Source organism: Leuciscus leuciscus, assembly GCF_965113295.1.
Source record: "Leuciscus leuciscus genome assembly, chromosome: 20".
Classification (NCBI taxonomy): Eukaryota; Metazoa; Chordata; class Actinopteri; order Cypriniformes; family Leuciscidae; genus Leuciscus; species Leuciscus leuciscus.
The window spans coordinates 27,510,546-27,534,181 of record NC_138744.1 but is presented as its reverse complement, the minus strand read 5'-3'; the positions used below and the strand labels follow the sequence as shown (position 1 = coordinate 27,534,181).

At 39.1% G+C, this 23,636-nt stretch overlaps 2 protein-coding genes and 1 long non-coding RNA gene across 3 annotated transcripts in view; 2 read left to right on the top strand and 1 right to left on the bottom strand.

Moving 5' to 3' along the window:
* ano10a (anoctamin 10a) overlaps positions 1 to 15,793 on the top strand; it is a 39,872-nt gene extending 24,079 nt beyond the window's left edge. Inside the window, exons 13-14 of the mRNA XM_082150317.1 lie at positions 6,700 to 6,816; positions 15,155 to 15,793. Coding sequence (XP_082006443.1) covers positions 6,700 to 6,816; positions 15,155 to 15,199 — 162 coding nt within the window. The 3' untranslated portion in view covers positions 15,200 to 15,793. The remainder of the gene's footprint in view (positions 1 to 6,699; positions 6,817 to 15,154) is intronic.
* On the top strand, positions 7,377 to 8,581 carry LOC309484270. The gene is made up of 2 exons (XR_014200805.1): positions 7,377 to 7,485; positions 7,533 to 8,581. It is a non-coding gene; the product is annotated as an uncharacterized lncRNA (long non-coding RNA).
* Positions 15,794 to 18,557: 2,764 nt separating the features above from the next.
* snrka (SNF related kinase a) overlaps positions 18,558 to 23,636 on the bottom strand; it is a 55,723-nt gene continuing 50,644 nt past the window's right edge. Inside the window, exon 6 of the mRNA XM_082150295.1 lies at positions 18,558 to 22,176. Within this exon, the coding sequence (XP_082006421.1) occupies positions 20,847 to 22,176 (1,330 nt within the window). The 3' untranslated portion in view covers positions 18,558 to 20,846. The remainder of the gene's footprint in view (positions 22,177 to 23,636) is intronic.

The following is a 23,636-nucleotide window of genomic DNA, read 5'->3' as shown; positions in this document are numbered from 1 at the left end:
TGTGACATTATTGTTGTACTATACTGTATCTAAGAATCTCTCATTGTGAACTTTGCCATTATCTGCAGCATGGCTTTCTACGGGAATATTTCAAAGAGCGAATATGGTTTTCATATAATCTGATTTGACTGCGACTGTCTAGATGTCAGTGGTTAAATTAGCAATCGGTCAAAATGAGAGTGTGTGTATTTGTGTACACCCCACCCAGCGAGTGTTCATGTTAACAGGCTGACAGGCTCTTCCAGGGCTGTTTAACTGAAGACTGTTATGTTCCATGACTCCCTAACCATGTCTGACATGCTGCAAGATCAGATGTGTCTCTCTCTCTCAAGTCTTAAAGAGGATGACGGCTAGCCTGGAAACACTCTTGACACCTCTCCGACACGCATATCCCTCCAGTTCACCGGTCACACATGAGATTGGTCACCAACAGGCTGAACAAATCAATGGCTGTACCATTTCCTTTATCACAATTCTTTAGTTATATACTACATTGCAATACAATGTTGTCGTTAAAATGAGTGAAATTTCATGGGCAAAAAAGGTCCACTGTCCATTGTCAATAATGTAGTGATGCATAAAGCACATTTCACTCAGAAGCCAAACAGCTTTCTGTTGGTCAGTGCGCTGAACATGTGTGAAAAACTTGAATCTGTTGTGAAATTTGTGATTTCAATCGAAATGACTGAATTACGCAAAAACAGCAAACAATTGGAGAACAGTGGTAAATGTGACCACACCCCTTCCTATTCTATTCTATTCTATTCTATTCTATTCTATTCTATTCTATTCTATTCTATTCTATTCTATTCTATTCTATTCCAGTGTACCCCTAATGATTCTCTTGTTTTATTTTATAATTATAATAGGATTTTATTATTCTATTCTATTCCAGTGCACTCTTAATTAGTCTCTGGTTGTTTTTGATATTATAGCTCCTTTACTAATAAGGTTTTATTATTAAGGTTCTGTTTACCTATTCTATTAATATATGTCTGTATTTGTGTTGTGGCTGCACTTTGAAGTATATCTGCAATCATGATTCTATTCTATTCTATTCTATTCTATTCTATTCTATTCTATTCTATTCTATTCTATCCTATTCTATCCAAGTGTACTCCTAATGAGTCTCTGTTTGCTTTTCATAGTATAGCTCCTTTGATAATAGGGTTTTATTTTAAGGATTCTATTCTATTCTATTCTATTCTATTCTATTCTATTCTATTCTATTCTATTCTATTCTATTCTATTGTACTCCCAATGAGTCTGTTTGCTTTTGATAGTATAGCTCCTTTAATAATATGATTTTTATAAGGATTCTATTCTATTCTATTCTATTCTATTCTATTCTATTCTATTCTATTCTATTCTATTCTATTCTATTCTATTCTATTCTATTCTATTGTACTCCCAATGAGTCTATGTTTGCTTTTGATAGTATAGCTCCTTTAATAATATGATTTTTATAAGGATTCTATTCTATTCTATTCTATTCTATTCTATTCTATTCTATTCTATTCTATTCTATTCTATTCTATTCTATTGCACCCCTAATGACTCTCTGGTTGGATTGTATTATTCTCTTCTATTCTATTCTAGTGCACTCTTAATTAGTCTCTGGTTGCTTTTGATAGAACAGCTCCTTTAATAATATGATTTTATTCTGTTTACCTATTCAAACAATTCTATATTTGTCTGTATTTGTAGTGTTGCTGCCCTTTGATGTACATCTGCAGTCATGATACATTTGTTTGTTAAAGACACATTTTTCTCTTGGCTACAGAAATAATCGGGGCTTTGTTCTCTCATTATATCAGATCTTAGAATCTCAGTGTCTGCATCACACCCCCTCTCTCTCTCGCTCTCAGACAGCAATCAGGCTGAAGAGAGGGTGGCATTTTCCACAGTTCACGCTCAAATGCAACATCATTTTGAGTCACACTTCTGCACCTGCTCTGTGCTTGTTTTAGGCAGTGCCCTGCAGGAGACTGTGCTTGTCTGTTACTGATGTACTGTTGTGAAAAATCACTGATGAATCATTCAGTCAGCGCTCTCAAACCTCTGACTGCAGCACTGAGTGTAGAGTCCTTTTTTAGGCTTGCTGATGGAGATTTGCTTTTAATTTTATAAAAACACGGTAGTTCTATTACAAATCCTGATGAGCTACTTACCTAGTGTCAGGTTTTGGGTAGGTGAAAGGAGCGAGGACTCAAGTGCAGGACAATGGGTATTTAATGATAAGAAAACAAAACAAAACAGACAACAAAAACTACCCCGAGGGGGAAGACTTGACTTGGACTTGGACCACACAGCAGGAATACACACGGTGTACATACGACGACGAACCAGCACAGGACTGCAAACACATGGAGAATAGGGAGCACAAACAAAGCAGGTAACGAGGGAGGACAGGTGGGCCAAATGAACCAATAATCAGGTAACAAGATGGTTAGACAATCGACAGGAGAGCACATGGCACAAGGAAACGCATGACAATCCATGTGCTCACACCAAACGTAAACACAATCACCAGCCATGTGCCCCAACAAAAGAAGACATGAACATGCAGCTAATGAGAACACTCATAAGCCACGTGTTCACATAAAACATGACAACATGAAAGCACGCAGCCAGTGAAAGACACAAGCTGCATGCAACACAGCACAAGACAAAACATGACATGAAAGCACATGAAACGAGGCACACAGACAAGACAAAACAGGAGTGTCAGGACTCTGTCACAAAACCAAGAAATAGACGACAGAAGTGACCAAATTTAACCAAATTCTAAATGTGTGATAACATTTACCGATGTTCAGTGAATTTTCGCAGGCGAAATCCATTCTTTTCAATAGCAATCTAAACAATCTGTCATTTCTTGTGAGGCTGAAATATTTCCGCAGACAGATTTTGCATCAGGTTCAAGTTGGTCACGCAAATTTGCCACAATCACATTAAAAAATTGTATGGAAAAAAAGTATGGAAATACATTGCTCCATTAAAGCTGACAATTACACCCAATATTTGCATATGCTGTGTAATTTTGTTGTTTGTTTTTTATTAGCCTATATCCCATTATTAGCTTTGCAATATGCTAACATCAGACTGGATGTACTGTAGTTGTGTAAATTAAGACTTGTGTGAGCCTTACATGAGGAATGATGTTTTTGTTGTATACCATACGAATTGCTGCTTTTGTAGAGCGTTTCAAATTATTAAGTGGTCTAATCACAGCCGCAATTATGAGGTTTTATGAGGTTCAATTATAATGCTGCTTTAGAAGCCTTATGTAGGTTTTGTTATTAATTGACATTCAAACTATTTCTCAAAAGAAAAACGTTTTCAGTTTGGAAAATTAACATGCAAAGATTTGATATTTGTCAACAAGTGAAACATTTTTGTTTGATTTTTCTTTCATCTAGGCCTACATAATTTGTTTTATGTCACCATTATTATTTGATTTCTATGAGTTTCTTAGTGTAAGACAGTTGAGGTCTTACACTAAGAGGACAGTTGAGGCTCTGCCATGACTCCTTAAAGGGATACTTCAGGATTTAGAATTAAGCTTTGTATTAGTAGAAAACCTGTAGTATTTTCGAATTACCGTGCTTTCCACCCTCATATCCCCCTGATACCAGAGATTTATGTATTTTTTGTCTTGAAAAAATCTTCAAATGACGCAAAAATCGTCATTTTGCGTCATCTGAGGATTTTTTGGCCAGAGGCTAAAGACTACAGCCAGTAGTAGGGGCTGTCCCGCATGTTTTCAACCCGCCCAATAGGGGGTGGGATCTCACAGAATGTACACATTGTGTCAGCCATCTTTCTTTGGAAGCTAAGCTAGCAGGCTCTTGTTCTGTGGAGAAAGCTGAGTAGTAGGAGAAAGCTGAGTACTAAAAAGCTGAGTTACCATACTCTTTTTCCCGGACATGTCCGGCCGTCGAGATCGTCCAAAATGTCCGGGATTCGGCCTTTGCTTTCTGAAGTCGCCATTCATTGTTTACATGCACACCTTTTGTTTCAATCTAACTGAATTCATTCCGATTGGTGAATCTGAATGTAGTGTTTACAATGAATGCTAAACAAGTGATCGGTTGATGTGCGTTTTAACATTGCTAAGAAAATTCCTGCTCCTCCGTGAGAGATACGAGACCGGTATCTCTCGCCACCGGCCAGTAATCATGCCACCGGCCTCGCGCCGTTCTCCCGCGCCCCTCAGCCTCGTCCTGCTCGCCACAGTAAACATAATGAATGGCGAGTGTAGAAGGCAAAAGCCGAATCCCGACATTTTGGGCGATCTCGAAATCTCGTGCAGACTCGTCATGGAGACTCACTAGTAGCCTAGCCTTGTTGTTTTAAACTGCGCTCTCTTACCGGTAGGTGTGGCTTGGGAGTGGCCTCCTAGGGCAGCGAAGCAAGTGCATTCTGGGAGTTGTTGTCTTTCATCCACATAAGCCAAAAATACATTTTCTGGCTTTTCTCAGTCTAGAAAGCTCCAAATTGAAAAATAATTTCACATTTATTCTACATAAATGACCCATTTTAAATATACATTCATCTTTCCAGAGGTGAAGTATCCCTCTAAGATTTACCTCGATTTCGACTTTTCCAGGACGAGTCGCTCGTGTTCAGTTGTCCTGAGGTTTCCTCAGCCACTACAGCAGTAACTCCGAAGCTGATGCCCTGGGCTGTTTCCTCAGCCTTTCTGAATCTGGGTTACTCCGGTCTTTAATAATTACCATACGTTTGTCTAGCACAGGATGAGGCAAGGTTTGTTGAGTTCATTTAGTCAACATGTCATTTTACATTCTACAAAATGTTTAATGATGCTGTTACTACTTGTATATTTCATGAAGTCTAGAATATAGAAATTAAATATTCAAATTCTTATTAGCTGTGGAGTGAACACATTTAGACTGGTATATACAGTATGAATGAAAATGAGGTGAAAGGGTGGTTTGCCAGCACAGTAAAGCTAAAGTTGCTGTCATACTTATGGATCATTTGTGTTATCATTCAGAGCCTTAAATAATGACGTTAGATATGTGTGTGCTTGTATGGTAAGTGTCTCAAAAGACGATTTGGCTTTTTGTGTATTTCCCAACCAATATCAAAATAATCAGCCTTTCACTACATCATTTATAATGACATAATTCTGTCATCCACACAAGAAAAGCTGATTTTTGTATTGCGTTTCACATAAATCTGGTTCCATGAGTCCAAGCTTTAGCTAATGTCTATTCTCCGGCTTTAAAGTGTTAACATTGTTGACTCTTTATTGATATCTGAGCTAAACTACTCCATCCGAAGCAGAGCTGGTACATTTTCCACATTAGTCAACAATAGCTGACTAGCAGAGAGATTAAAGACAGATGCAGTTAATGTTGAATTTTGTAGACCATCATCACTTGCATTATTTGTATTACGAGAGCTAACAACAGTATGCTGCATTTAAGAAATGTTTAAAGGATTTTACTCACCCTCAATGACTCACCTTCATGTTGCTTCAAATCCATTAGACTTTCGTTCATCTTTGAAACACAGATATTTTTTGAGATTTCAATCCCTACAAATTCCACATAATCAACACTTTGACACCTCAAAAGGTTTATAAAGACTTTTGAAGAGACACAATTATATGATGAACAGATTTCATTTAGACTTTTATTCACATATAAACATTGATCAACGCACATAGAGCACGTCAAATATGGTAAATGTTCCAAATGTGCTTGCTTGACATGTTTGACCTTCTTCAAGAACCAATAAGGATTGTTGCATCAAAAACACGGTTGTGCAATATTTGATGTGCTATATGTATGTGCATTGATCAGTGTTTATATATGAATAAAAGCCCAAATTAAATGTGTTCAGAAGACTTTTAGTGCTAGCAATGTGCTAAAAACAGAAAAGGTTCACACAGATCAACGAAAACTTTGAGACGATTAAAAGCGCTGTATTATGCATGCCAGGCCAGTAGTTGGCGATGTCAATTTGTAGAGAAAAACTACGCGCCTGTAGACTGCAATAAGTCATGTGCATGATGTCACTGTTTTCACAAATTCAGGTTTTTATAGTTTAAACAGAGACAATAATGTTATCGTTTTCAAAAACGTTAATTTTATGTATTCAGTGCACAACATAAACATTTCATGTTCAAGGTCAGAATTTAAAAACAACCAGGACTCCCTTATATTAAAATAGTTTAAAGTGTGCAATTCTTATTTATACATTACCTAAACTGTATAAAAATAATTCTTCAGATCTCTTTAAATCACACAAAGGTGAATAGTGAGCCTGTTTCAGAGGCAGTGGGCATGTGGTGATTCATTTTAATACACTGGAGCTGCAATGACAGTTGACACTCTGCCAGCAGCATTCATCTCACTAATGTGGCCTTTGAAGACATCGAGAGCCATAAAGTTCATCTAGCCATTCAGTATGACTGAAATATGTTCCCTTTTGATTTCACGTGTCTCTGTTTGTCAAGAGAGGTTCTCAATATAAAAAAAGCCTGTCCATTAAATGCAATTGATCTGTCTGGAAAGTGTGAGATGTTAGATTGCAAGTATGAATTGCTAAATAAACCCTCAAACGAATCATAAAAGAATGTCCGAGGTGTATTTAGCACTTCCTTATAATTACAGAGATATGAAATGAAAGCTGTGTTTTAAACTTGTCTTTTTCTGTTTATTGCAGCATGTTCTCTTGGCCTTCAAGTTCATCCTGGCATTCGTCATTCCAGATGTTCCTAAACGCATCCAAGTCAAACTAGACAAGCTGGAGTTTGACTCCCTAGAAGCTCTTAAGAAAAGGGTGAGTACGTTTGTACATGTGCACATATCTGTAGCATGCAAACAGGAAATGGGTCCGTTCAGTGCAAATAGCGACTTGCGTACATGCCTCTGTGGACTTTACAGAGTCAACAACACATGTCTGCATCAACAGAAGCGGTTATACCATTATTCCTCTGCTCAGAGAGGCAGAGAGCAGCATTAACATGCTTTCTGATCATTAAATGATCCAGAGAGACCTTTGTACACGCTGAGAAGCTCTACTGACATACAGAGTGTGTTCAGGTAGTGTTTGCTAATGAGGTTTAGCTATTTGGGCAGATGTTTATCACCTCACATGCGGCTTAAGAAGTAGGTCACTCACAAAGAAACACACACTGCAGTCTGCCCTTAGCAGTCAGGCAGAATTAATAATGAGGAAAAAAATATTTGTTTTCCTTAAAAGACAAAGGCTATGTTTGGAATGAAATACTAACATACTGCTTGCTGTTGACTATCTTCTATTTTTAAAAATAACAGTGAGAGAGATTGTATTATGCAGTGATAAATAATTCAAACAGTAGAATGCAACAAGGAGGGGAGCTCACATTCATAATTGTAGAAAAATTATTGTACAAAAAACAAAACAAAAAAACGAGGTGCAAAGAGTACTTGAAAACCATACTTGAGTAAAAGTATACTTACAGTTACAGTCTCCAATTCCAATACGGCTTGAGTAAAAGTATAGATACCTTACAGTTACAGTCTCCAATTCCAATAAGGCTTGAGTAAAAGTCTTAGATTATCGGATTTTACCAGTACTTAATATTTTACTCACTGATTGTAGGCTCAAAGATACACTAGCCATCAACAACTAAGAGACATGCCAGTGAAAAACAAGGAACAGTTGATTTGTGAGGAGAGCAATCATGTTTATTTTCTAAAATTGAAATAAAACTGAACACCACAAAATTGCAATAAATCAAGGTCGACACAACAGCCTTTTTTTTTAAATGTCTGCAAACACTCAAGTGTCAGTTAAGCTCAAGTGCTTAGAAATGGCACAAGTAAACCAAAATCCTTCAAAAAGCTCTCTGTATTCAAAATGTAAAAAGTAATTGCATTACTCATCACAAATGTATTAAAGTAAAATTACATATACTTGTTCAAAAATGTAGTTAAGAAGAGAGTGAACGTTTCTAATATCTTTAATACTCCGTAAAACTGTGGCCAAAAAGATACTTAAGTAAAGTAATTTACGCACCAAAGTAATTTGTTTGTCTATAAATTCCTTCAGCATTTGACGTGAATGTTTTTACTGTTTTAAACAGTAGTATGTGCTCACGACCTCATTATGTTGCATGTTTAATTCAGTGAGTCTCAGAAATAAATATGGTTATTTACCATTTATCCCAAAACATTTTTTTATAATAATAGTCATCATTTTTCTGTTTTAATGAAAGAAGTCAATAATGAAATATTCTGCATAATATTTGCATAATAATGGTTTAAATTACTTTTGATTCATCTGTCTGATGAAACTGTAAATCTGTGAGTGAGGTGGTTTTGAAAGGGACTCATCAGCTCTTATTTTTTAAGCAATATGAAAATGTTTAATAATGCATAAGTCATCAGACAGTTGAATATACACTTTTATATACACATAGTACTATTATAGTATTTGTTGCTTGTTGATAGTGATTTCATTCAAAAACTGTGCACAGTGAGAATGAATGTATGAATGTACACAACCATTCAAAAGTTTGTTTAATGTTTCCTTGCTAAATAAAAGTATACATAAAAAAAAATTTTAAAAAAAAGACAATTCTTTAAAATCATTTACATGTCATTTCAAACCTGCATGTATTTCTTTCTTTTGTGGTACCCAAAAGAAGATACTGAAGAAAAAATGTCTCAGTGGACACAAACAGCTTGAATGTTCTTCAAAAATATGCTTCACACAAGATTTAATGCTTCACACAAGAAAGAAAATCATAGAGGTTTGGACTGACATGATGATGAGAGTAAATCATTTTCATTTTTGGGTTAACTATCCCTGGAAGATGTCTGTGCGTATCCGCAAATTGATTTTTACTGTTATTCAAAGGTCAAGGTAGGTGGTGCCAGTAATTTGTTTATGGATATAAACCGTAGCCAGTTTTAATTAGATTGAAAGGGTGATTCACAATTGTAACATTTGTGGTAATGAATTCAGACCACTGTCCCTCTTCTAAAATAGGAAAAGGCATGATATATTGTCTGAAGTATTAATAATGATTCCATACAATGTCTGTAAAAGCGACAGCATCGACACGCTTTAACAGGATTCAATGGCTTTATTTCTGCAGAGACGAGCCCTCGGTCGGTAAGTCCGTTGCCATGGCTCTAGTGATATGGCACAGTTGGATTGTGAATGACAATGAGCTGGCGTGTGCTGTTGGCATCCAGCGTTATCCTTAATGTGGCCTTGTGTTTCCTCCCTTTACTAACAGCAGATAAGATGTGTGCGATACGGCCCCCCTTTGCCTCCTAATGCTGTGGATTATAATGTTTCCAATTAATTTAGGTACATTATGAGCACTACTCTAATAGTTTTGCATTTTTATGTGTTGGTTTTCTCTAATCACAACACTGGTGTGCACGGGCGTAGGGACGAACATAGTGGGGGGCAGATTATAAAATCAGCTAGCTTATGAATATCAATTGGTTCTGCTTTATTTGCTGAAAAGCAGACATTGATAAATATGTGCAAGCCAAGCAGGTTCATAATACCTGGAGAGTGCTATTTGTTAGCAGTCTCATTTATCTCAATGGCAGTTGCTCAGCTGGTGCAGGACCCCTCAGAAGAATGTGAATTGAATCATGCCATATCGCTCATATGCACTCAGTTCCAGACAGGTTTTTTTTAAGGCAATCGACTAAGCTGTAAATGCCATGTGACTAGTTAATCTTTAGCCGATGAAAAGGGACATCCTGACATCAGGCAGAAGGTGACCCCCTATATATATATATATATATATATATATAGTATAATTAATCCACAATCGGCAGTAAAACTAACAGAAAAATATGATTCAGTGTTCAACCCTTGACCCACGATAGGATAAACGGTTTGGAGAAAGGATGGATAGATTCAGTGTTTAACTGATAATGCTGATATTTGCTGCGTAAGGAAACATCCTGATTGGAATGATTGTTTGTTCATTAATATACCTAGATATATATTCAAGGAGCAAGCAATGAAAGCATATTGATGGCTTCAGATTCATGAAGACTGTCGTCAAAGATCTGTGGGAATGTAGGTACTGAAAAGGGAAGACCATTCTCACAGTGAAATCAAGACAGCACATTTAATGATCTGATGGAGCACTTGGCTGACGAGCTGCGATGAAGGCGGGACTCCATCGAAGTTTCATCCGTCAAACATTTCTTTTAATTTAGCAGAGAGACGCAGGTCGTAAAACACATATTGATTATGTTTCAGGATGACTGAAGACGTGATGTTTCTAGGCTTCTGCCCCTCCGATTCTCTCTCACAAACTTCACCTGACACCGGCTCATCCCTCTGCCAGTGCTGGCGCTGCGTTGGCTGGCGCTGCGCTGAGTCTCTCCATCAGGATGATGGACGGTGGCTAATCGTTTCAGCGGCCTCGTCCTGATCTGTTAGAGTTCAAAAGTGCCGACTGCAGTTAAACGGTGCTATATGTTTGGTGATATAAGACTACAGGACTTCAGGGAGGTACTTGGTCCAGTGGTTTGAGGGCGCTAGAGTTGAGCAAGCACCACATGACGCCATTTAGCTGTATTTCCATGTGTTCAGCAGCTTGAGAGGGTGAAGACAGCTGTCAGGAGAAAAGTTCCCACTGCTCTAGGGCAAAGGGACTCTGAAAATAGCCGGCACTTGCGGCAGCAATGGAAACCCCCTGTTAGTGGCCAGTCTTTGGAAAGGATCCGGGGTGAACTCCAGGAAAAGGCCAAGCTGCCAACATTAGCATGGAACTATTACGGAAACTGGGGATTTTGGCCTTCCTGCTCTGTTGAATCCGTTTAACCCATAACAACTGTATGAGTGGCTGATAGGAATAGAAAACAAAGACGGAGACAGTGGCCCTCTAGGAGCAGGATTGGACATCCCTGTAATAATTGTTTGGTCACAGGTGATGAGTTAAGTGAAACGTAGGGGGATGTCTGCTTTTCCTACTAAACATCAATGGCAAACATCCCACTCTCTCCAAAGAAGACTAAGGGAAATGGGTGGGAAACATCTGTGTTGATTCACATTTGTATTTTATCTCACTTTACATCAATACTTGAGGTTGATCGAAGCGTTCCTACGGAGATGGGTTGACAATGTGGCAGTAGAGAGATACGGTCATCTTGAAAAGATATTGGTTCCCATCCATGGGAAATCCATAATCAGAAAGCTTTGATGAGATACATTTCTCCCTTTAAAAGGCTGCTTGTATTATGCATGCATGTTGTGTCCCGGGTTTTGATTTGCTTCGTTTCAGAACTGAGAATTAATGGTTTGTTTTTTCCAGCCGATGTCAATTTGTTAAATGATGGAGGCCATTTATCTTAGAACCAGTGCTGTCAGTTTAACACATTAATTTAGTGTGAGTAATTATAAAAATAAATAATGTGCTACAAATTAATGCAATTGATCATGCCACCCGACCCTTAAGTAAATTCCGTAATGAGGAATTTTCCTACCTCTGGAGCAATTCAAGCTTCAGTGACCACCTTTTGCCAATCCCTATTCGGTGCTGTCCGGCTGCTATTACATGCAACACATCAAACCATAATGTACCACACATCCTGCAGAGTTTACCTCCAACTTTTCCCAACATACCAGTCTGTAAGATTTTTGTAATCCTGAAGACCTTGTCGGTTATTGGGGTTGGAGCTAAACTCTGCAGGACTCTACTATTGGAGCAGGACTGAACACCCGTGCAGAAGGTTATTCATTATCATTGATCAGATTCTGTTTCAGGATTTTCTTTTCTTTTCTGGAAGATCATTTAAACTTTTTAAGTAGTTTTAAGTAGAAAAATGGTGCCAAAAAGGGCCTGATCATTGTCAAGCAAGGCTCCTAAACACGTCTTAGGGGGCCTCCAACCCCTGCATACATTAGTGACAGAGCCCTTTCTTTAAATTAATAGAAAATCCATGTTTTGGTAGCCAGGGTTCAAGTACAAATATTTTTCAGGGCCCTAACTTGCAGTGTGTGCTAGGGCCCCGGGCCCCTTTGTATATTTTAAGGGGTCAAGGGGCTACAGTTGTCAGCTCCCACTTTGTGCACTAATGGTTGAGATTCTTTTAAAAGTCTCGGACTGGTTTTGGAGGCCCTTGATAGTCTAAGGCCCCTTTGGCCCAGTTCAAAAACCAGCCCTGGTGTCAAAGAATGTTAGTTGTGTGATGGACCTCGTCAGATTCAGTCTGTTTTCACATCATTGCCTGACCACCGTCACAGGGAGTGCCACAAGCCAGTCATCCGAGGGAATCTTGTCAACTTGCTGAAGTTCATGAGAATGTGACATGTCCCGCATTAACCTTTAATGGTGTTGGGGAAAATGGAGTCAATATAACACTTTCAATATAGCCAGTGATGGAACTGAGGGAATTCACAAACTGTGAATCAGACATTAAACTGAAAACACCTTGACAGTTTTTCATAAATGATTAGGCTATAGAGACAATATCTTATCACTGTGATGGGATTCTTCACAGCTGTTAAACCTCTAATGATTCATTGACTCTGAGTTTGCACTTGTATTTGAGTAGAGTTGTTAACATGAGTATGTTGGTGTGTAGAAGCTTTAAAGCTTTTAACCCACCCTGCCTCCTTCTAACATAATCAATACTGACACGGTCCCGTCAATTATCCCAGTACGCCCATCAGGACCTCCCTTGAAATCCAGAATATTTGCTCCAGTTAGGCGCATGTCAGCCACCTTTATTTGAACTTCAGTTCTCACTGTTGTTAATGCTAATCCAGCCTGCAGGAAGGAAAGGGAGAAAAGTGTCTCCTGAGATGAGCTCCTGAAAATTCGGCTTCTGTGAGCATCTGAGAAAGATTGACTCACTGTGTGAACAGAGACAGTGTCTGAGAGAAAGAGGAAAGTTTAAAGAGGCAATTCTCATTTTGAGTATTAGATTGTTTTAGAAAAAATATAAATAAAATACTACCCTTTTAGTGGAAACAATTGATTGGATTGAAATCCCATGCACTCATAATTAATCGTGAATAATCAGATTTATGGAATTTGCATGCTTTTAACTTAATAACAAACCATTACTAAAGCCCTTCAGCCGTCCACGCTCCGCGACGGTCCGCGCACTGTCCGTGTGCAGCACAACTTTTGAGTCCGCTCATATGGTGCGCGCACAACAGCGCATGTGCGAGTGACTTGTGCACTTTAAAACAAAGTCCACTAGATAGTGTGCATGCGCTGAACATGAAGTATACCCAGGCCTTAAAACATAGTACATTAACTTGTACTTGTCGGTGAATCTCATAAATAATGTCAAGAACATGTGAGGGTCAAATTCCATCCATCCATCTGTTTAGCCACTTGTCCATCCATCCATCCATCCATCCATCCATCCATCCATCCATCCATCCATCCATCCATCCATCCATCCATCCATCCATCCATCCATCCATCCATCCATCCATCCATCCATCCATCCATCCATCCATCCATCCATCCATCCATCCATCCATCCATCCATCCATTTGTTTAGCCACTTGTCTAGCCACTTGTCTGTCCATCCATCCATCCATCCATCTGTTTAGCCACTTGTCTGTCCATCCATCCATCCATCCATCCATCCGTCCGTCCGTCCGTCCGTCCGTCCGTCCATCCATCCATCCATCTGTCCGTCCAACCATCCATCCATCCACCTGTCCGTCCAACCATCCATCCATCTGTTTAGCCACTTGTCCATCCATCCATCCATCCATCCATCCATCCATCCATCCATCCATCCATCCATCCATCCATCCATCCATCCATCCATCCATCCATCCATCCACCTGTCCGTCCAACCATCCATCCATTTGTTTAGCCACTTATCCATCCATCCATCTGTTTAGCCACTTATCCATCCATCCATCTGTTCCATCCATCCATCCATCCATCCATCCATCCATCCATCCATCCATATTATTTTTTACATTACTGGAAAGGAATGGGAGATTTTATGGCATTCATTTCTTTTTTTTAAATTCATATTATTGACATTTAATTTAGTTTTTTCCTGGTGAAATATGACTTGAAGATTCCAGTGGAGGCCACAGCATGAAAACTGTTTTGTAGACCTCTTTAATTATTGAAAGAAGTTTTTCTTTCACCACATTCCTCCTTTACATCTGGTGCCTAGCTATTGTGCAGTTTCCTCAGAGGAGACTAGAGCGTGGACTCACTGAACCTACACGCACAGAATCACAGTGTCAGCAGCTCCGGCCCTATCGATCTCTCTTTTGGATTGAAAAGTTAATTGCACCTAACACTTTTTCACTGAGAATGTAATTTGCTCTGGTTTGCTCGAGGCAGTGAAATTAATTGATTAAATGAAACTCAGTATATGCCATAGTCTGGGAGGTGTGTATACTGCAGAATGGGAGAGAGAGAAAAACTGTTATGGGCAGATGGGTTCATTTTGATCGTCTTTTTAAGAAGATTTAGTAGCTTTCTGTAATGTTCTTTTATTGTTAAAAAGCTTTCAATATAGTCCTACAGCATCCCTGCTTCTCTCCATCGCTGAAAACCCAGCGTGACTCATTTGAAGCGCAGTCCTGCCTGAGGCTGTATGTATGCTGAACTAAGATCAGCTTTTGCCTTTTATATCCCAACATGGAGAACTGATGCTAAGTCAGCCTAAATCAGTTCTCTCGCATTATAAAGATTATGAGTATAAGCCTTGGTTATTTGTGTGAAATCTCTCAGAAGAGATTAAATGGATAAAGGGGAACATACCCCAGATTTGTACATCATATTCTGAGACTTTTTGTGCACAAACATCTAAGATTTTATTTTCACCCCCTGCACTCTTAAAAATAAAGGTTCCAAAACTGGGTTTTCGCAGCTCCAAAAATAGAAGAATAGAAGAAAAATAGAAGAATTTTTGGTACCTCAAAGAACCTTTAAGAGAACAGTTCTTAAAAGAACATTTTAAATATCTAAATAACTTTTTTTCATTTGTGGAATGGAAAGGATGCATTAATGTTCTTCATGGAACTCTTGATGCCAATAGAGAATCTTTGATTTTAATGTTCATCTGAGATCAGACGGTGTAAACTCTTTAAACTTATTTCATAATGGTCTGGATTCCAAAAAAGTTCCACCATTAATTTTTGATTTTGTTTGTCTTTTCAGAAAATACTGGAAGTTGCGGAGACCAGAAATACATGGAATAAGTGACATGTGACAACAACACAACGAAAGAACTCAAGGTGTACACATGCTGTAAACTATCTAGTATTATATATTTCACTGAATTTAAATATGCACTCCTTGCCATGTAATCCACAAAATGGCTTATTGAAAATGACAGGGTTTTTATTATATTTTTCAGGCATTGCATTTGCACGCATTGTTTTATGATTTCTCTTGGTCAATAAAACGGTTACTGACATAATGAGAGAGGTGAAAATGGGAATCCAGTTTATGTATGATGGGGTCAAATGACCAGGTTAATTTGGTTAGTCATTTCTATTCCTGTTTAAATGTCTGAATCTGTAATAAAATAATAATAATGTTGTAAAGAGATGGTTATACCTTGGTTCTTTAAAATCCCAAACAAAAATATGTATTGTAATTTTCTGAGGTATTGAATTGACCAGTTTCATTGACTCTGAGTTCTACCAAAGATAGAGCAGTGCCTTTAAACATCACTATCACATTTACCTTATGGCTTTTGTTTACAGAGTCAGGCCACTTCACCCTGTACTGTACTTGAATTAAGCATATTCAATATTCTCTGCCTGAAAATAAACACTTTAAATATTGAGATAACATGTTCTTCATCCTTGAGATATCCTTTAGAGCTTGTGTGTGTTTAGATGTCTTCTGTCAGTCATAAACCTAGCAGCTGCCTTACCAAAAAATAAACTTTTATCGTTAATGACATTTCAGCGATTCTGCACATAATTTTGTGATCTGAGGTCCATATTCTGGGTAAGCAGAAGGTCATTCTGAAAGTTTTTTTCAGTGTATTTGTATATGTGATTAGCTCCATATTCCGAATAAGTTAAAGCATACACGTTCTTTTCTCGCTATTTTCCTGTAATGCTCATACTTGCCATTACACAGCATTTTTTACTCAATTTTCATTCATGTCCTTGACAATAGCACACAACAGCATAAAACGTAGGGCCTGGAATTCTTTTCCCATCTGTATACTGATTTATGCTAATTTCAGTTATTTAACTCTTTCCCCACCAGCATGTTGCCAGTCTATGCCAGCATTTTTGATCATTTTCCCAAAATGTCATGCCCCCCAGAATATGTTGTTGTATGAATATCTGAACATGCAATTTATCAAAAGAAAGCCTGTTTTATTCTAGCTTCATGCATTATTTTTTTTTATCAAGGCTTGAATATGGGTAAGTTTCATAAAAAAGCAACATTTTGAGCAAAAAGCTGAGAAAATCACGTTTTTAATCAAAGACTATATCCAGATGGGATTCAGAATGATGATCAAAACATAGATGGAGTAGATTGAGTCCATCAACACCCCCAACAGTCCTATAGCTCGTCCTGGGTCGACATTTCATTCAGTAACTTTAGGCAGTTTTGATTTATATGCCGTTTAATGTTGATGATCACGTTATTTTATACATCTGCTTACATATGCTATTGCTTGTTTCTGCTTCTTTTTTGCATGTGTATTGATCCGGAGACTCTGTCTCTTTCAGAAGTTGTGTAATAGCACCCCCTACCATATAAAAGTGAAAACACGGAAAGCCAGGAAATTCAGTCAGGCAGGGAAGCGTTGTCTCATAAATGACAGAAAATTCTGTCAATGGCAGGGAAAGAGTTAATGTATTTGGTCATTAACATACACTGCTGGTGTAGACTATTGCTGCTGCTGCAGAGCAAGTCTGGATTTGCTACTGCTAATGGATTCACAGTCCTGTGAGCATGCAGGATATGCTGCTGCTGCATAGTCATATATAAATCCCGTAGCAGATTTAGGCCCCGTCCACACTACTGCGTTTTCGTTTAGAAACGGAGAATTAAAACGAATACGATCTCCGTCCACACCAGCGTTTTAGCTGCGTATTAGAATTGATCTCCGTCCACATTAAAACGACTGAAAATGCGGATCACGTGACCATTCACCAACACTGGGCATGCGCGTGCCGGTGTAAACACAACTTCATTGATAAAATTATCCCACCATGCGCTGGTTCTTCCCGGTTTAACCCAAACCCGACGCTCCATGTACGGTCGGTACCGCCGCTGCACACGGGGATTGTCACAGATCGCTCGAATAATAGCTTGCCTCCGGCGCATGTAGGCAGTTATAGCATTGTAAAATGCAGAATTTACTTGCACAACAGCTGCTAGCAAAGATATATGCCATGACTGATGACACCCAATCATAGAGCCGAGCGTGAGCCTCTACTACGTCATCGTTTCTAAAGTCCTCGGTTTTGATCCGTCCAGACTAAAACGCCCTCCGGAGATTCAAAACGAAAAACGGGTCGGCAGCGTTTCTAAACTTCTCCGTTTTTGCCGTTTTAGTGTGGACGGGAGGTGCAAACGTAGCAAAAGGTCTCCGTTTTTAAACGAAAACGCAATAGTGTGGACGGGGCCTTAGACAGGTGGAGCTGGGGGGGGAGGAGGGGGGTTCCAGAGAAACTCTATACACATACTATATTCTTTGCCAATTTCTATTGAGCAGCTTTTTGGTAGTTTCTCAATGTGAATGTTACAGTTTTGGGTGATCAGGTCTAAAGCCCTTTCCATTTTTACAAACATTTTAACACAACAGGCAAGCATTTTGTTTCATTAGGGTAACTGAGGAGTAAAATCCATGCGCTCACTTAACTGAGAGGGAAAAACAGATTATATGGGATTGCACAGAATTGTGTTATGCATGAAAACAGTAATTTGTCATCTTGTCTTGATCGAGACTGCTGATTAAAGTTGTATTTGACATTACAGAAAAGTATTTAAACATACTTCCAGGTTTTGGGAGCCTAATAACTTTGCGTCTTCACACTTGATGTTTTCTAAAGCAGAGGACTGAGGGCAGTGCGACTAGCCAGCTTACAACTCAGTCTAATAGAGGAACAGCTTGTCACACTTTCTGAGACTGATGCGGTCTCAGCAGTTTCCACTGAGCAGCAATGACACCATGCAGAACATGTCTGTGTGCTCGCAAGGTGCTCTATACTGACAACACATATAGTGTGTTTGACCATTAAACTGATGCTGGACATGTACTTGGATGAGAAGTGTGTACTTGAGACACCCCTGAAAAGCTCTGGGTTATTGGAAACTCCTTGGCAGCATAAGCGGGCAGTAAATTAGGAGCAAATACCTTTCAGCAGCAGGGAGTTGTGGGCAGCGCTACTCTAGTTAAGTTTAACTTCTTTCCACAGCGTCCAGTCCTCTGAACCGAGACTTACTATTGTACAGAAAGCCCACAGATAAATAACTTGGATAATTTTACTTTCATGATGTGACGTATTTTGGAGTGAAACAAGATATTCAATGAGAAAACCCATCCCACACACCAACAGAAAAAAAAGGACAAAAGAAGTCCAGGTTTAAAGACAACATATTTCACATTTAATTTTGGACATCACCATAGCTATATGTAACTTTTAAGGACAAGTTTCAGCAACAGAACATTTAATCATTTTGCTTGTTCAAAGTAGTTGTTTTTTTCTTTTTCTTTTAACGTCAGTACATGGTTTGGTCCTGTAACATTTTGTGGTGGTTCTTTTCCTCTGAATGAACGGGGATCAAAAATGTCAAACGCACAACACATGCACATGTCGTTTAGCTGTTTACATAAGGGTAGGACAAAGTCAGAGACTGACATAATGCATATAGCACTGTTTTCTATTCACCCTCCCTTGCTCTGTTCTTGACACTCATATCTAATAAGGCTATATTACAGCTATGAACAAGAAGTCCAACACTGCATTTCTAAGTGTAGAGCACCATATTTACACCAATATTTACAGACGTTATTTTTTAAAACAAAGAGACAAAACAAACAGAAATACTTAAGATAAATTTGGGTCAAATGAGCCATTTGAAGGATGTACAGGTTTGAAATATAAAAACAAAACAAAAAAATATATTTACATATAGCTGCAACTTATAGCTTAGCTTATTGCAAATGCCCTTTAAATCTCTCAACCTATTCTTTCACACTCAGTCTTGTAGAGCTTTGACTTATTTCTATACCATATGATGGTCAGCCAATGGCCAACTCTTGAGCCATATTTCCTGAAAGAGTGGCCATCCACTGAATATATGACATACCATTTAATTATTTATGTTATCAGGTGGCCAGGTGACAAAAAAAAGCCCCATTTTATCCCAACTATAAGCCAGTTTAAGGCTCACATCCAAAACAGCATTTTAAAACAGCAGTCCTTTCAAAAAAATAAATTTTCAAAAAAATATATGTACATACTTATTAACAGCCCCTAAGGCCAGTCAATTCTGAGACTGGTATATACAGTAACTCAAAGCTGAATGGTACAAGAACAACAGAGTTGAAAGAGATCGGAATCTGCAACCGAAAATGATTTTTAAAGCCAAAGCAGTGTCCTTAACGATAAAATCATTTCTCCATTCAAATTTCGTCTTGTAATAATAACATTTAAAAAGAGGGGTACTGGCTCAACGGTTCTCATTAAAATATTCAGTACAACACAAGCTGAATACTGTCGCTGTCTGCGGGTTTGATTTCGCTCGGGCAGAAACAGCATCGTAAAGGCTAATTATCCCCACTGTGATTCAAAGTATCCTAATTGTAGACTCTACTTATACCGTGGTGCAATTTAAATTTGATAATTTGATAAAAACTAGGATGAACACATTAATGTGTGGGTGTATCCACAGTGCTGTCTGGGATGCGAATTTGGCAAACATTATTACTTAAGAGGGCATTTCGCAGAACAACATTTACCAGCTTGAACGGATAAATTGCACTTATATCCCAAATGATCCCTCAAATTTACATATGTGTTGTAACTTGTATGTGTCAATGTAATTCAAACAAAGTCATGTGGATTATCCGTAGCCCCGTTCAGGGAATTTCCCCTTGTTATTGCAACTGATTGTCACTAACCTCAAAAATTTAGTTATACTGAACATTTCTAAAATGTGATGAGGAAACACTTCAATAGCACTTTAAAAATGGAGGGGGAGAAAATAAAAAAAATAAAAATGGTCATTTAGTTTAAGTCTCATCAGACAGCACTATGAATTAAAACAGGGTTTGTTATTTACTCTCACTATTGCTTTAACTGTATTACCATCTCGTTACGATCATATTGGGGCTTGAATTTACAAAACCAATTGTGGTATTTATAGGTTGAGCTTCTTTAAGTGCTTGCATTATGAATTGCCATGTTCTGCTCTATCACATACTGTTGGTCTTAATTTAAAAACCTCACTTTATTAAAAGGTCATTTTATTTATACATACAGTTTTTCACAACTCTTGATTGATTGGGTGGTGTTGGAACCATGGAATTCAAATTAAGAGTTTCATTTCAAGGGCTATAAAAGCAAAATAAACAGGACTTAAAAACAAATGTTGAATTCTATTAAAGTCTAACTGGGCAAAACGAATAAAGACACACAAAAAAAGGAAAGGATAGCAGCGTGCACTTCATTAAAAACAAATGGGTCCAAGAGAAGAAACTTAATAAATAAGTTGTGAGAATGATTAAGACGACACAGAAGGCAGGTTTAAAGGTCAAGTTGGGATCAAGAGAGGTCATATACAGCTACTGGTGGAGAACTCAAGTCATCATATGCTACAAATGTGGCAATTGGAACAATCCACTCAGAACCAGCCGTGTGCTGTGCCATCATATGACCTGACAGCAGCTGGCCTGGGCTGAGGCACAGAGTAGCCCATCCCTGGGGCTTCGCTGGATGTTCACGGAGATGGTCTTTTCACACAGAGGTAGCTGGAGAACATTATTTTTCAAGTTCAGATTGTTCTCCTTGACCAGGCCAAGTTCATTTAACATGACTGCTGTTTGGTCTTGATAATGCTCCATTGCCACAACGCCACCATTCAAGGCAGGGTTGATCACTTTGTCCAGACTGTTGTTGGAGCCAATGCACATCTTCCAGGAGGACTTCTCCTGGATTTTAACGCTGGACAGGCTCTGAGGATCAAGGATAAACCGTCCCCCACCACCCCCTCCAGAGCTGCGATGTTGAAACTGAGAACTTAAGCACAGACTCATGAGTTTTAGACTTTCTACCAGTTCCCCTGCACTCCGAGCTGCACTACGTGTTGAGCCAGATGAAGCATTGTTGTTGTTGCTACGCGAACAGCTGGAAGGGCCTCCTTGTCCTTTTGTACTCCCGCCACCTCCACTGCTCCCTCCTGTACTACCACCATTTCCTCCTCCTGGAGGGCTGCCCTTGTCTGGTCCTGAGTTACCTTCACCAGGTGGTTTGCTTTGCCCTCCGCTACTACCGCCCCCATTACCCCCAGAGTTTCCAGGTGGACCCTCACTACTGTCCCTGCGGTTCCTGCTGTAGGTGAACCCTGTGTCTTTGTCTAGTCGTCGGCGATGGCTCTCTGAATCATCATCGCTGGTCTCCGAGCTAGAGCAGCTTGAACCACGGCCCTGACTTTTGCGGCGGTGGTAACGCTTCTGGGCTGTACCAGGAGATGCTATGTTCATCTTCAACCGGCTGAGCTTGGGCGGAAGACTCTCATCCATGTCAAAGTCATCATCTGACTCGCCTTCCTCCTCGAAGATCTGATTGAGCACTGGGGCACTTTTTCGAGATGTAAGTCGGTTGGTGATGGACAGTGGTTTGCGCCGCAATACTACCTGGGTCGGCAATGGTGAAGGCTCCTGTTCTTCCTCCTCCTCCTCATCCTCCTCCACTCGAAAGAGGCAAGTTCGTTGCTTGGCTGAAGCGGATGCAAGAGGGGCCATGACCCCAGGCTTAAGGGGGTTTGGGGGCAGAGCAGAAGGGACAGCAGAGCTGCTGGAGGCTTCGCTGATCTCCTCTCTACGGCTCACTTCCAGAAGCCCTTTATTGCGGTGACCGTTCAGCAGGCTCTCTGTACTGCGAGCCGGAGCCTGTGGACCCCCTGCATGAGAGATGGACGAAGAGGCTAAGCTGTCCTCGATATCCTGATGCATGTCGATTTTAGTTGGCCATGACTGCCTGCAAAAAAGAAAAGAACATAGTCCTTGATATAAATAACCTTGCTTTAAATAGAGTACAATCTCCCTTAAAGTCAAAAACAGCATAAGGTTGTGACTAAAAGCAGAATGATATTAAGTACAGGTGGACATTGCCAAAACCAATTTTTAAAGACAGAAGCTCGAGAGTGCCTTAGGAAAACAATCCAAATGTTAATGACAGTCCTTGACAAAAAAAGCCAGACTTGCTTCTTGTGCCAAGCACTCGAGCAAGAAACATGGCAATCCCTCATCCGGAATGCAGAATCCCTGACAACATTCAAAAGACAGCTGAAAACCAATCTCTTCCGTGATCACTTTACCTTATAGAAAAAAAAAATTCCTTTCCCTTTGAAACATCACTTATCAGGCTTATGCTACTCTGAATAATACCTGAACTTCGTATTTTGAGCACTTCTTGCGTTGTTGTTGCTTTTGCCTCTTTATGATGACTCGCTGAATTTAGTCCTAATTTGTAAGTCGCTTTGGACAAAGGCGTCTGCTAAATGACTAAATGTAAATTCAGAAATATATCTCTGACTTGATGCTGCAACTTGCTTTTATTGTCTTTTCTTATATCCTTACCTTCCTGCAAGAGTATCATTTACACAGCACAGTGTGTGCACTTATGCAAGTTGCTATGGAAAGATAGTTTGCTAAGGTGATACTTTAGGCTTTTGAAACAAAGTGAAACAGAGCTCCACAATGTCCTCCCTGGTTGTCATAACCACATCAACACTCCATAAACTTTATGCTGGTCTAGGGCTGGGCGGTAAAACGGTATCGGTATTTATCGACGGTACACCATTGTCGTTAACGATCTAAAAATTTTTCGATATAGCGTTTGATATTTTCATTAAAATGGCGCGACCACCACAACATCAAATGGCAAACATAATGAAATCGGAACCAAACTGAACTTCTCATTTTGTGCTTCACGGACCGTTTATCAGTTTGGACCAATGCTGCTGGGATAAAACAAATTTAAATCAAGGAAATTTCTGTTACTACACAGCGCAAAGAGATCCAGTAAAGGAAGCATTTGAATTCGCCAATGAAGTAATAACATCACTGCGAGATCTAGTGAGAAAATTTGCACTTGAAATTTCTCCGTTATTAACGGATCAAACAGCGCTGACGTGGAAACATTGTGCCATGAATGAACTAGTTATAGGCTTTAAGTACACAGATCAGCAACATTCACCATGGATTTAATGTAGTAACACTAACTGTAACCATGGAAGTTTGGCAGGAATCTATCTATCTATCTATCTATCTATCTATCTATCTATCTATCTATCTATCTATCTATCTATCTATCTATCTATCTATCTATCTATAACACTAACTGTAACCATGGAAGTTTGGCAGGAATCTATCTATCTATCTATCTATCTATCTATCTATCTATCTATCTATCTATCTATCTATATAAATAAATGT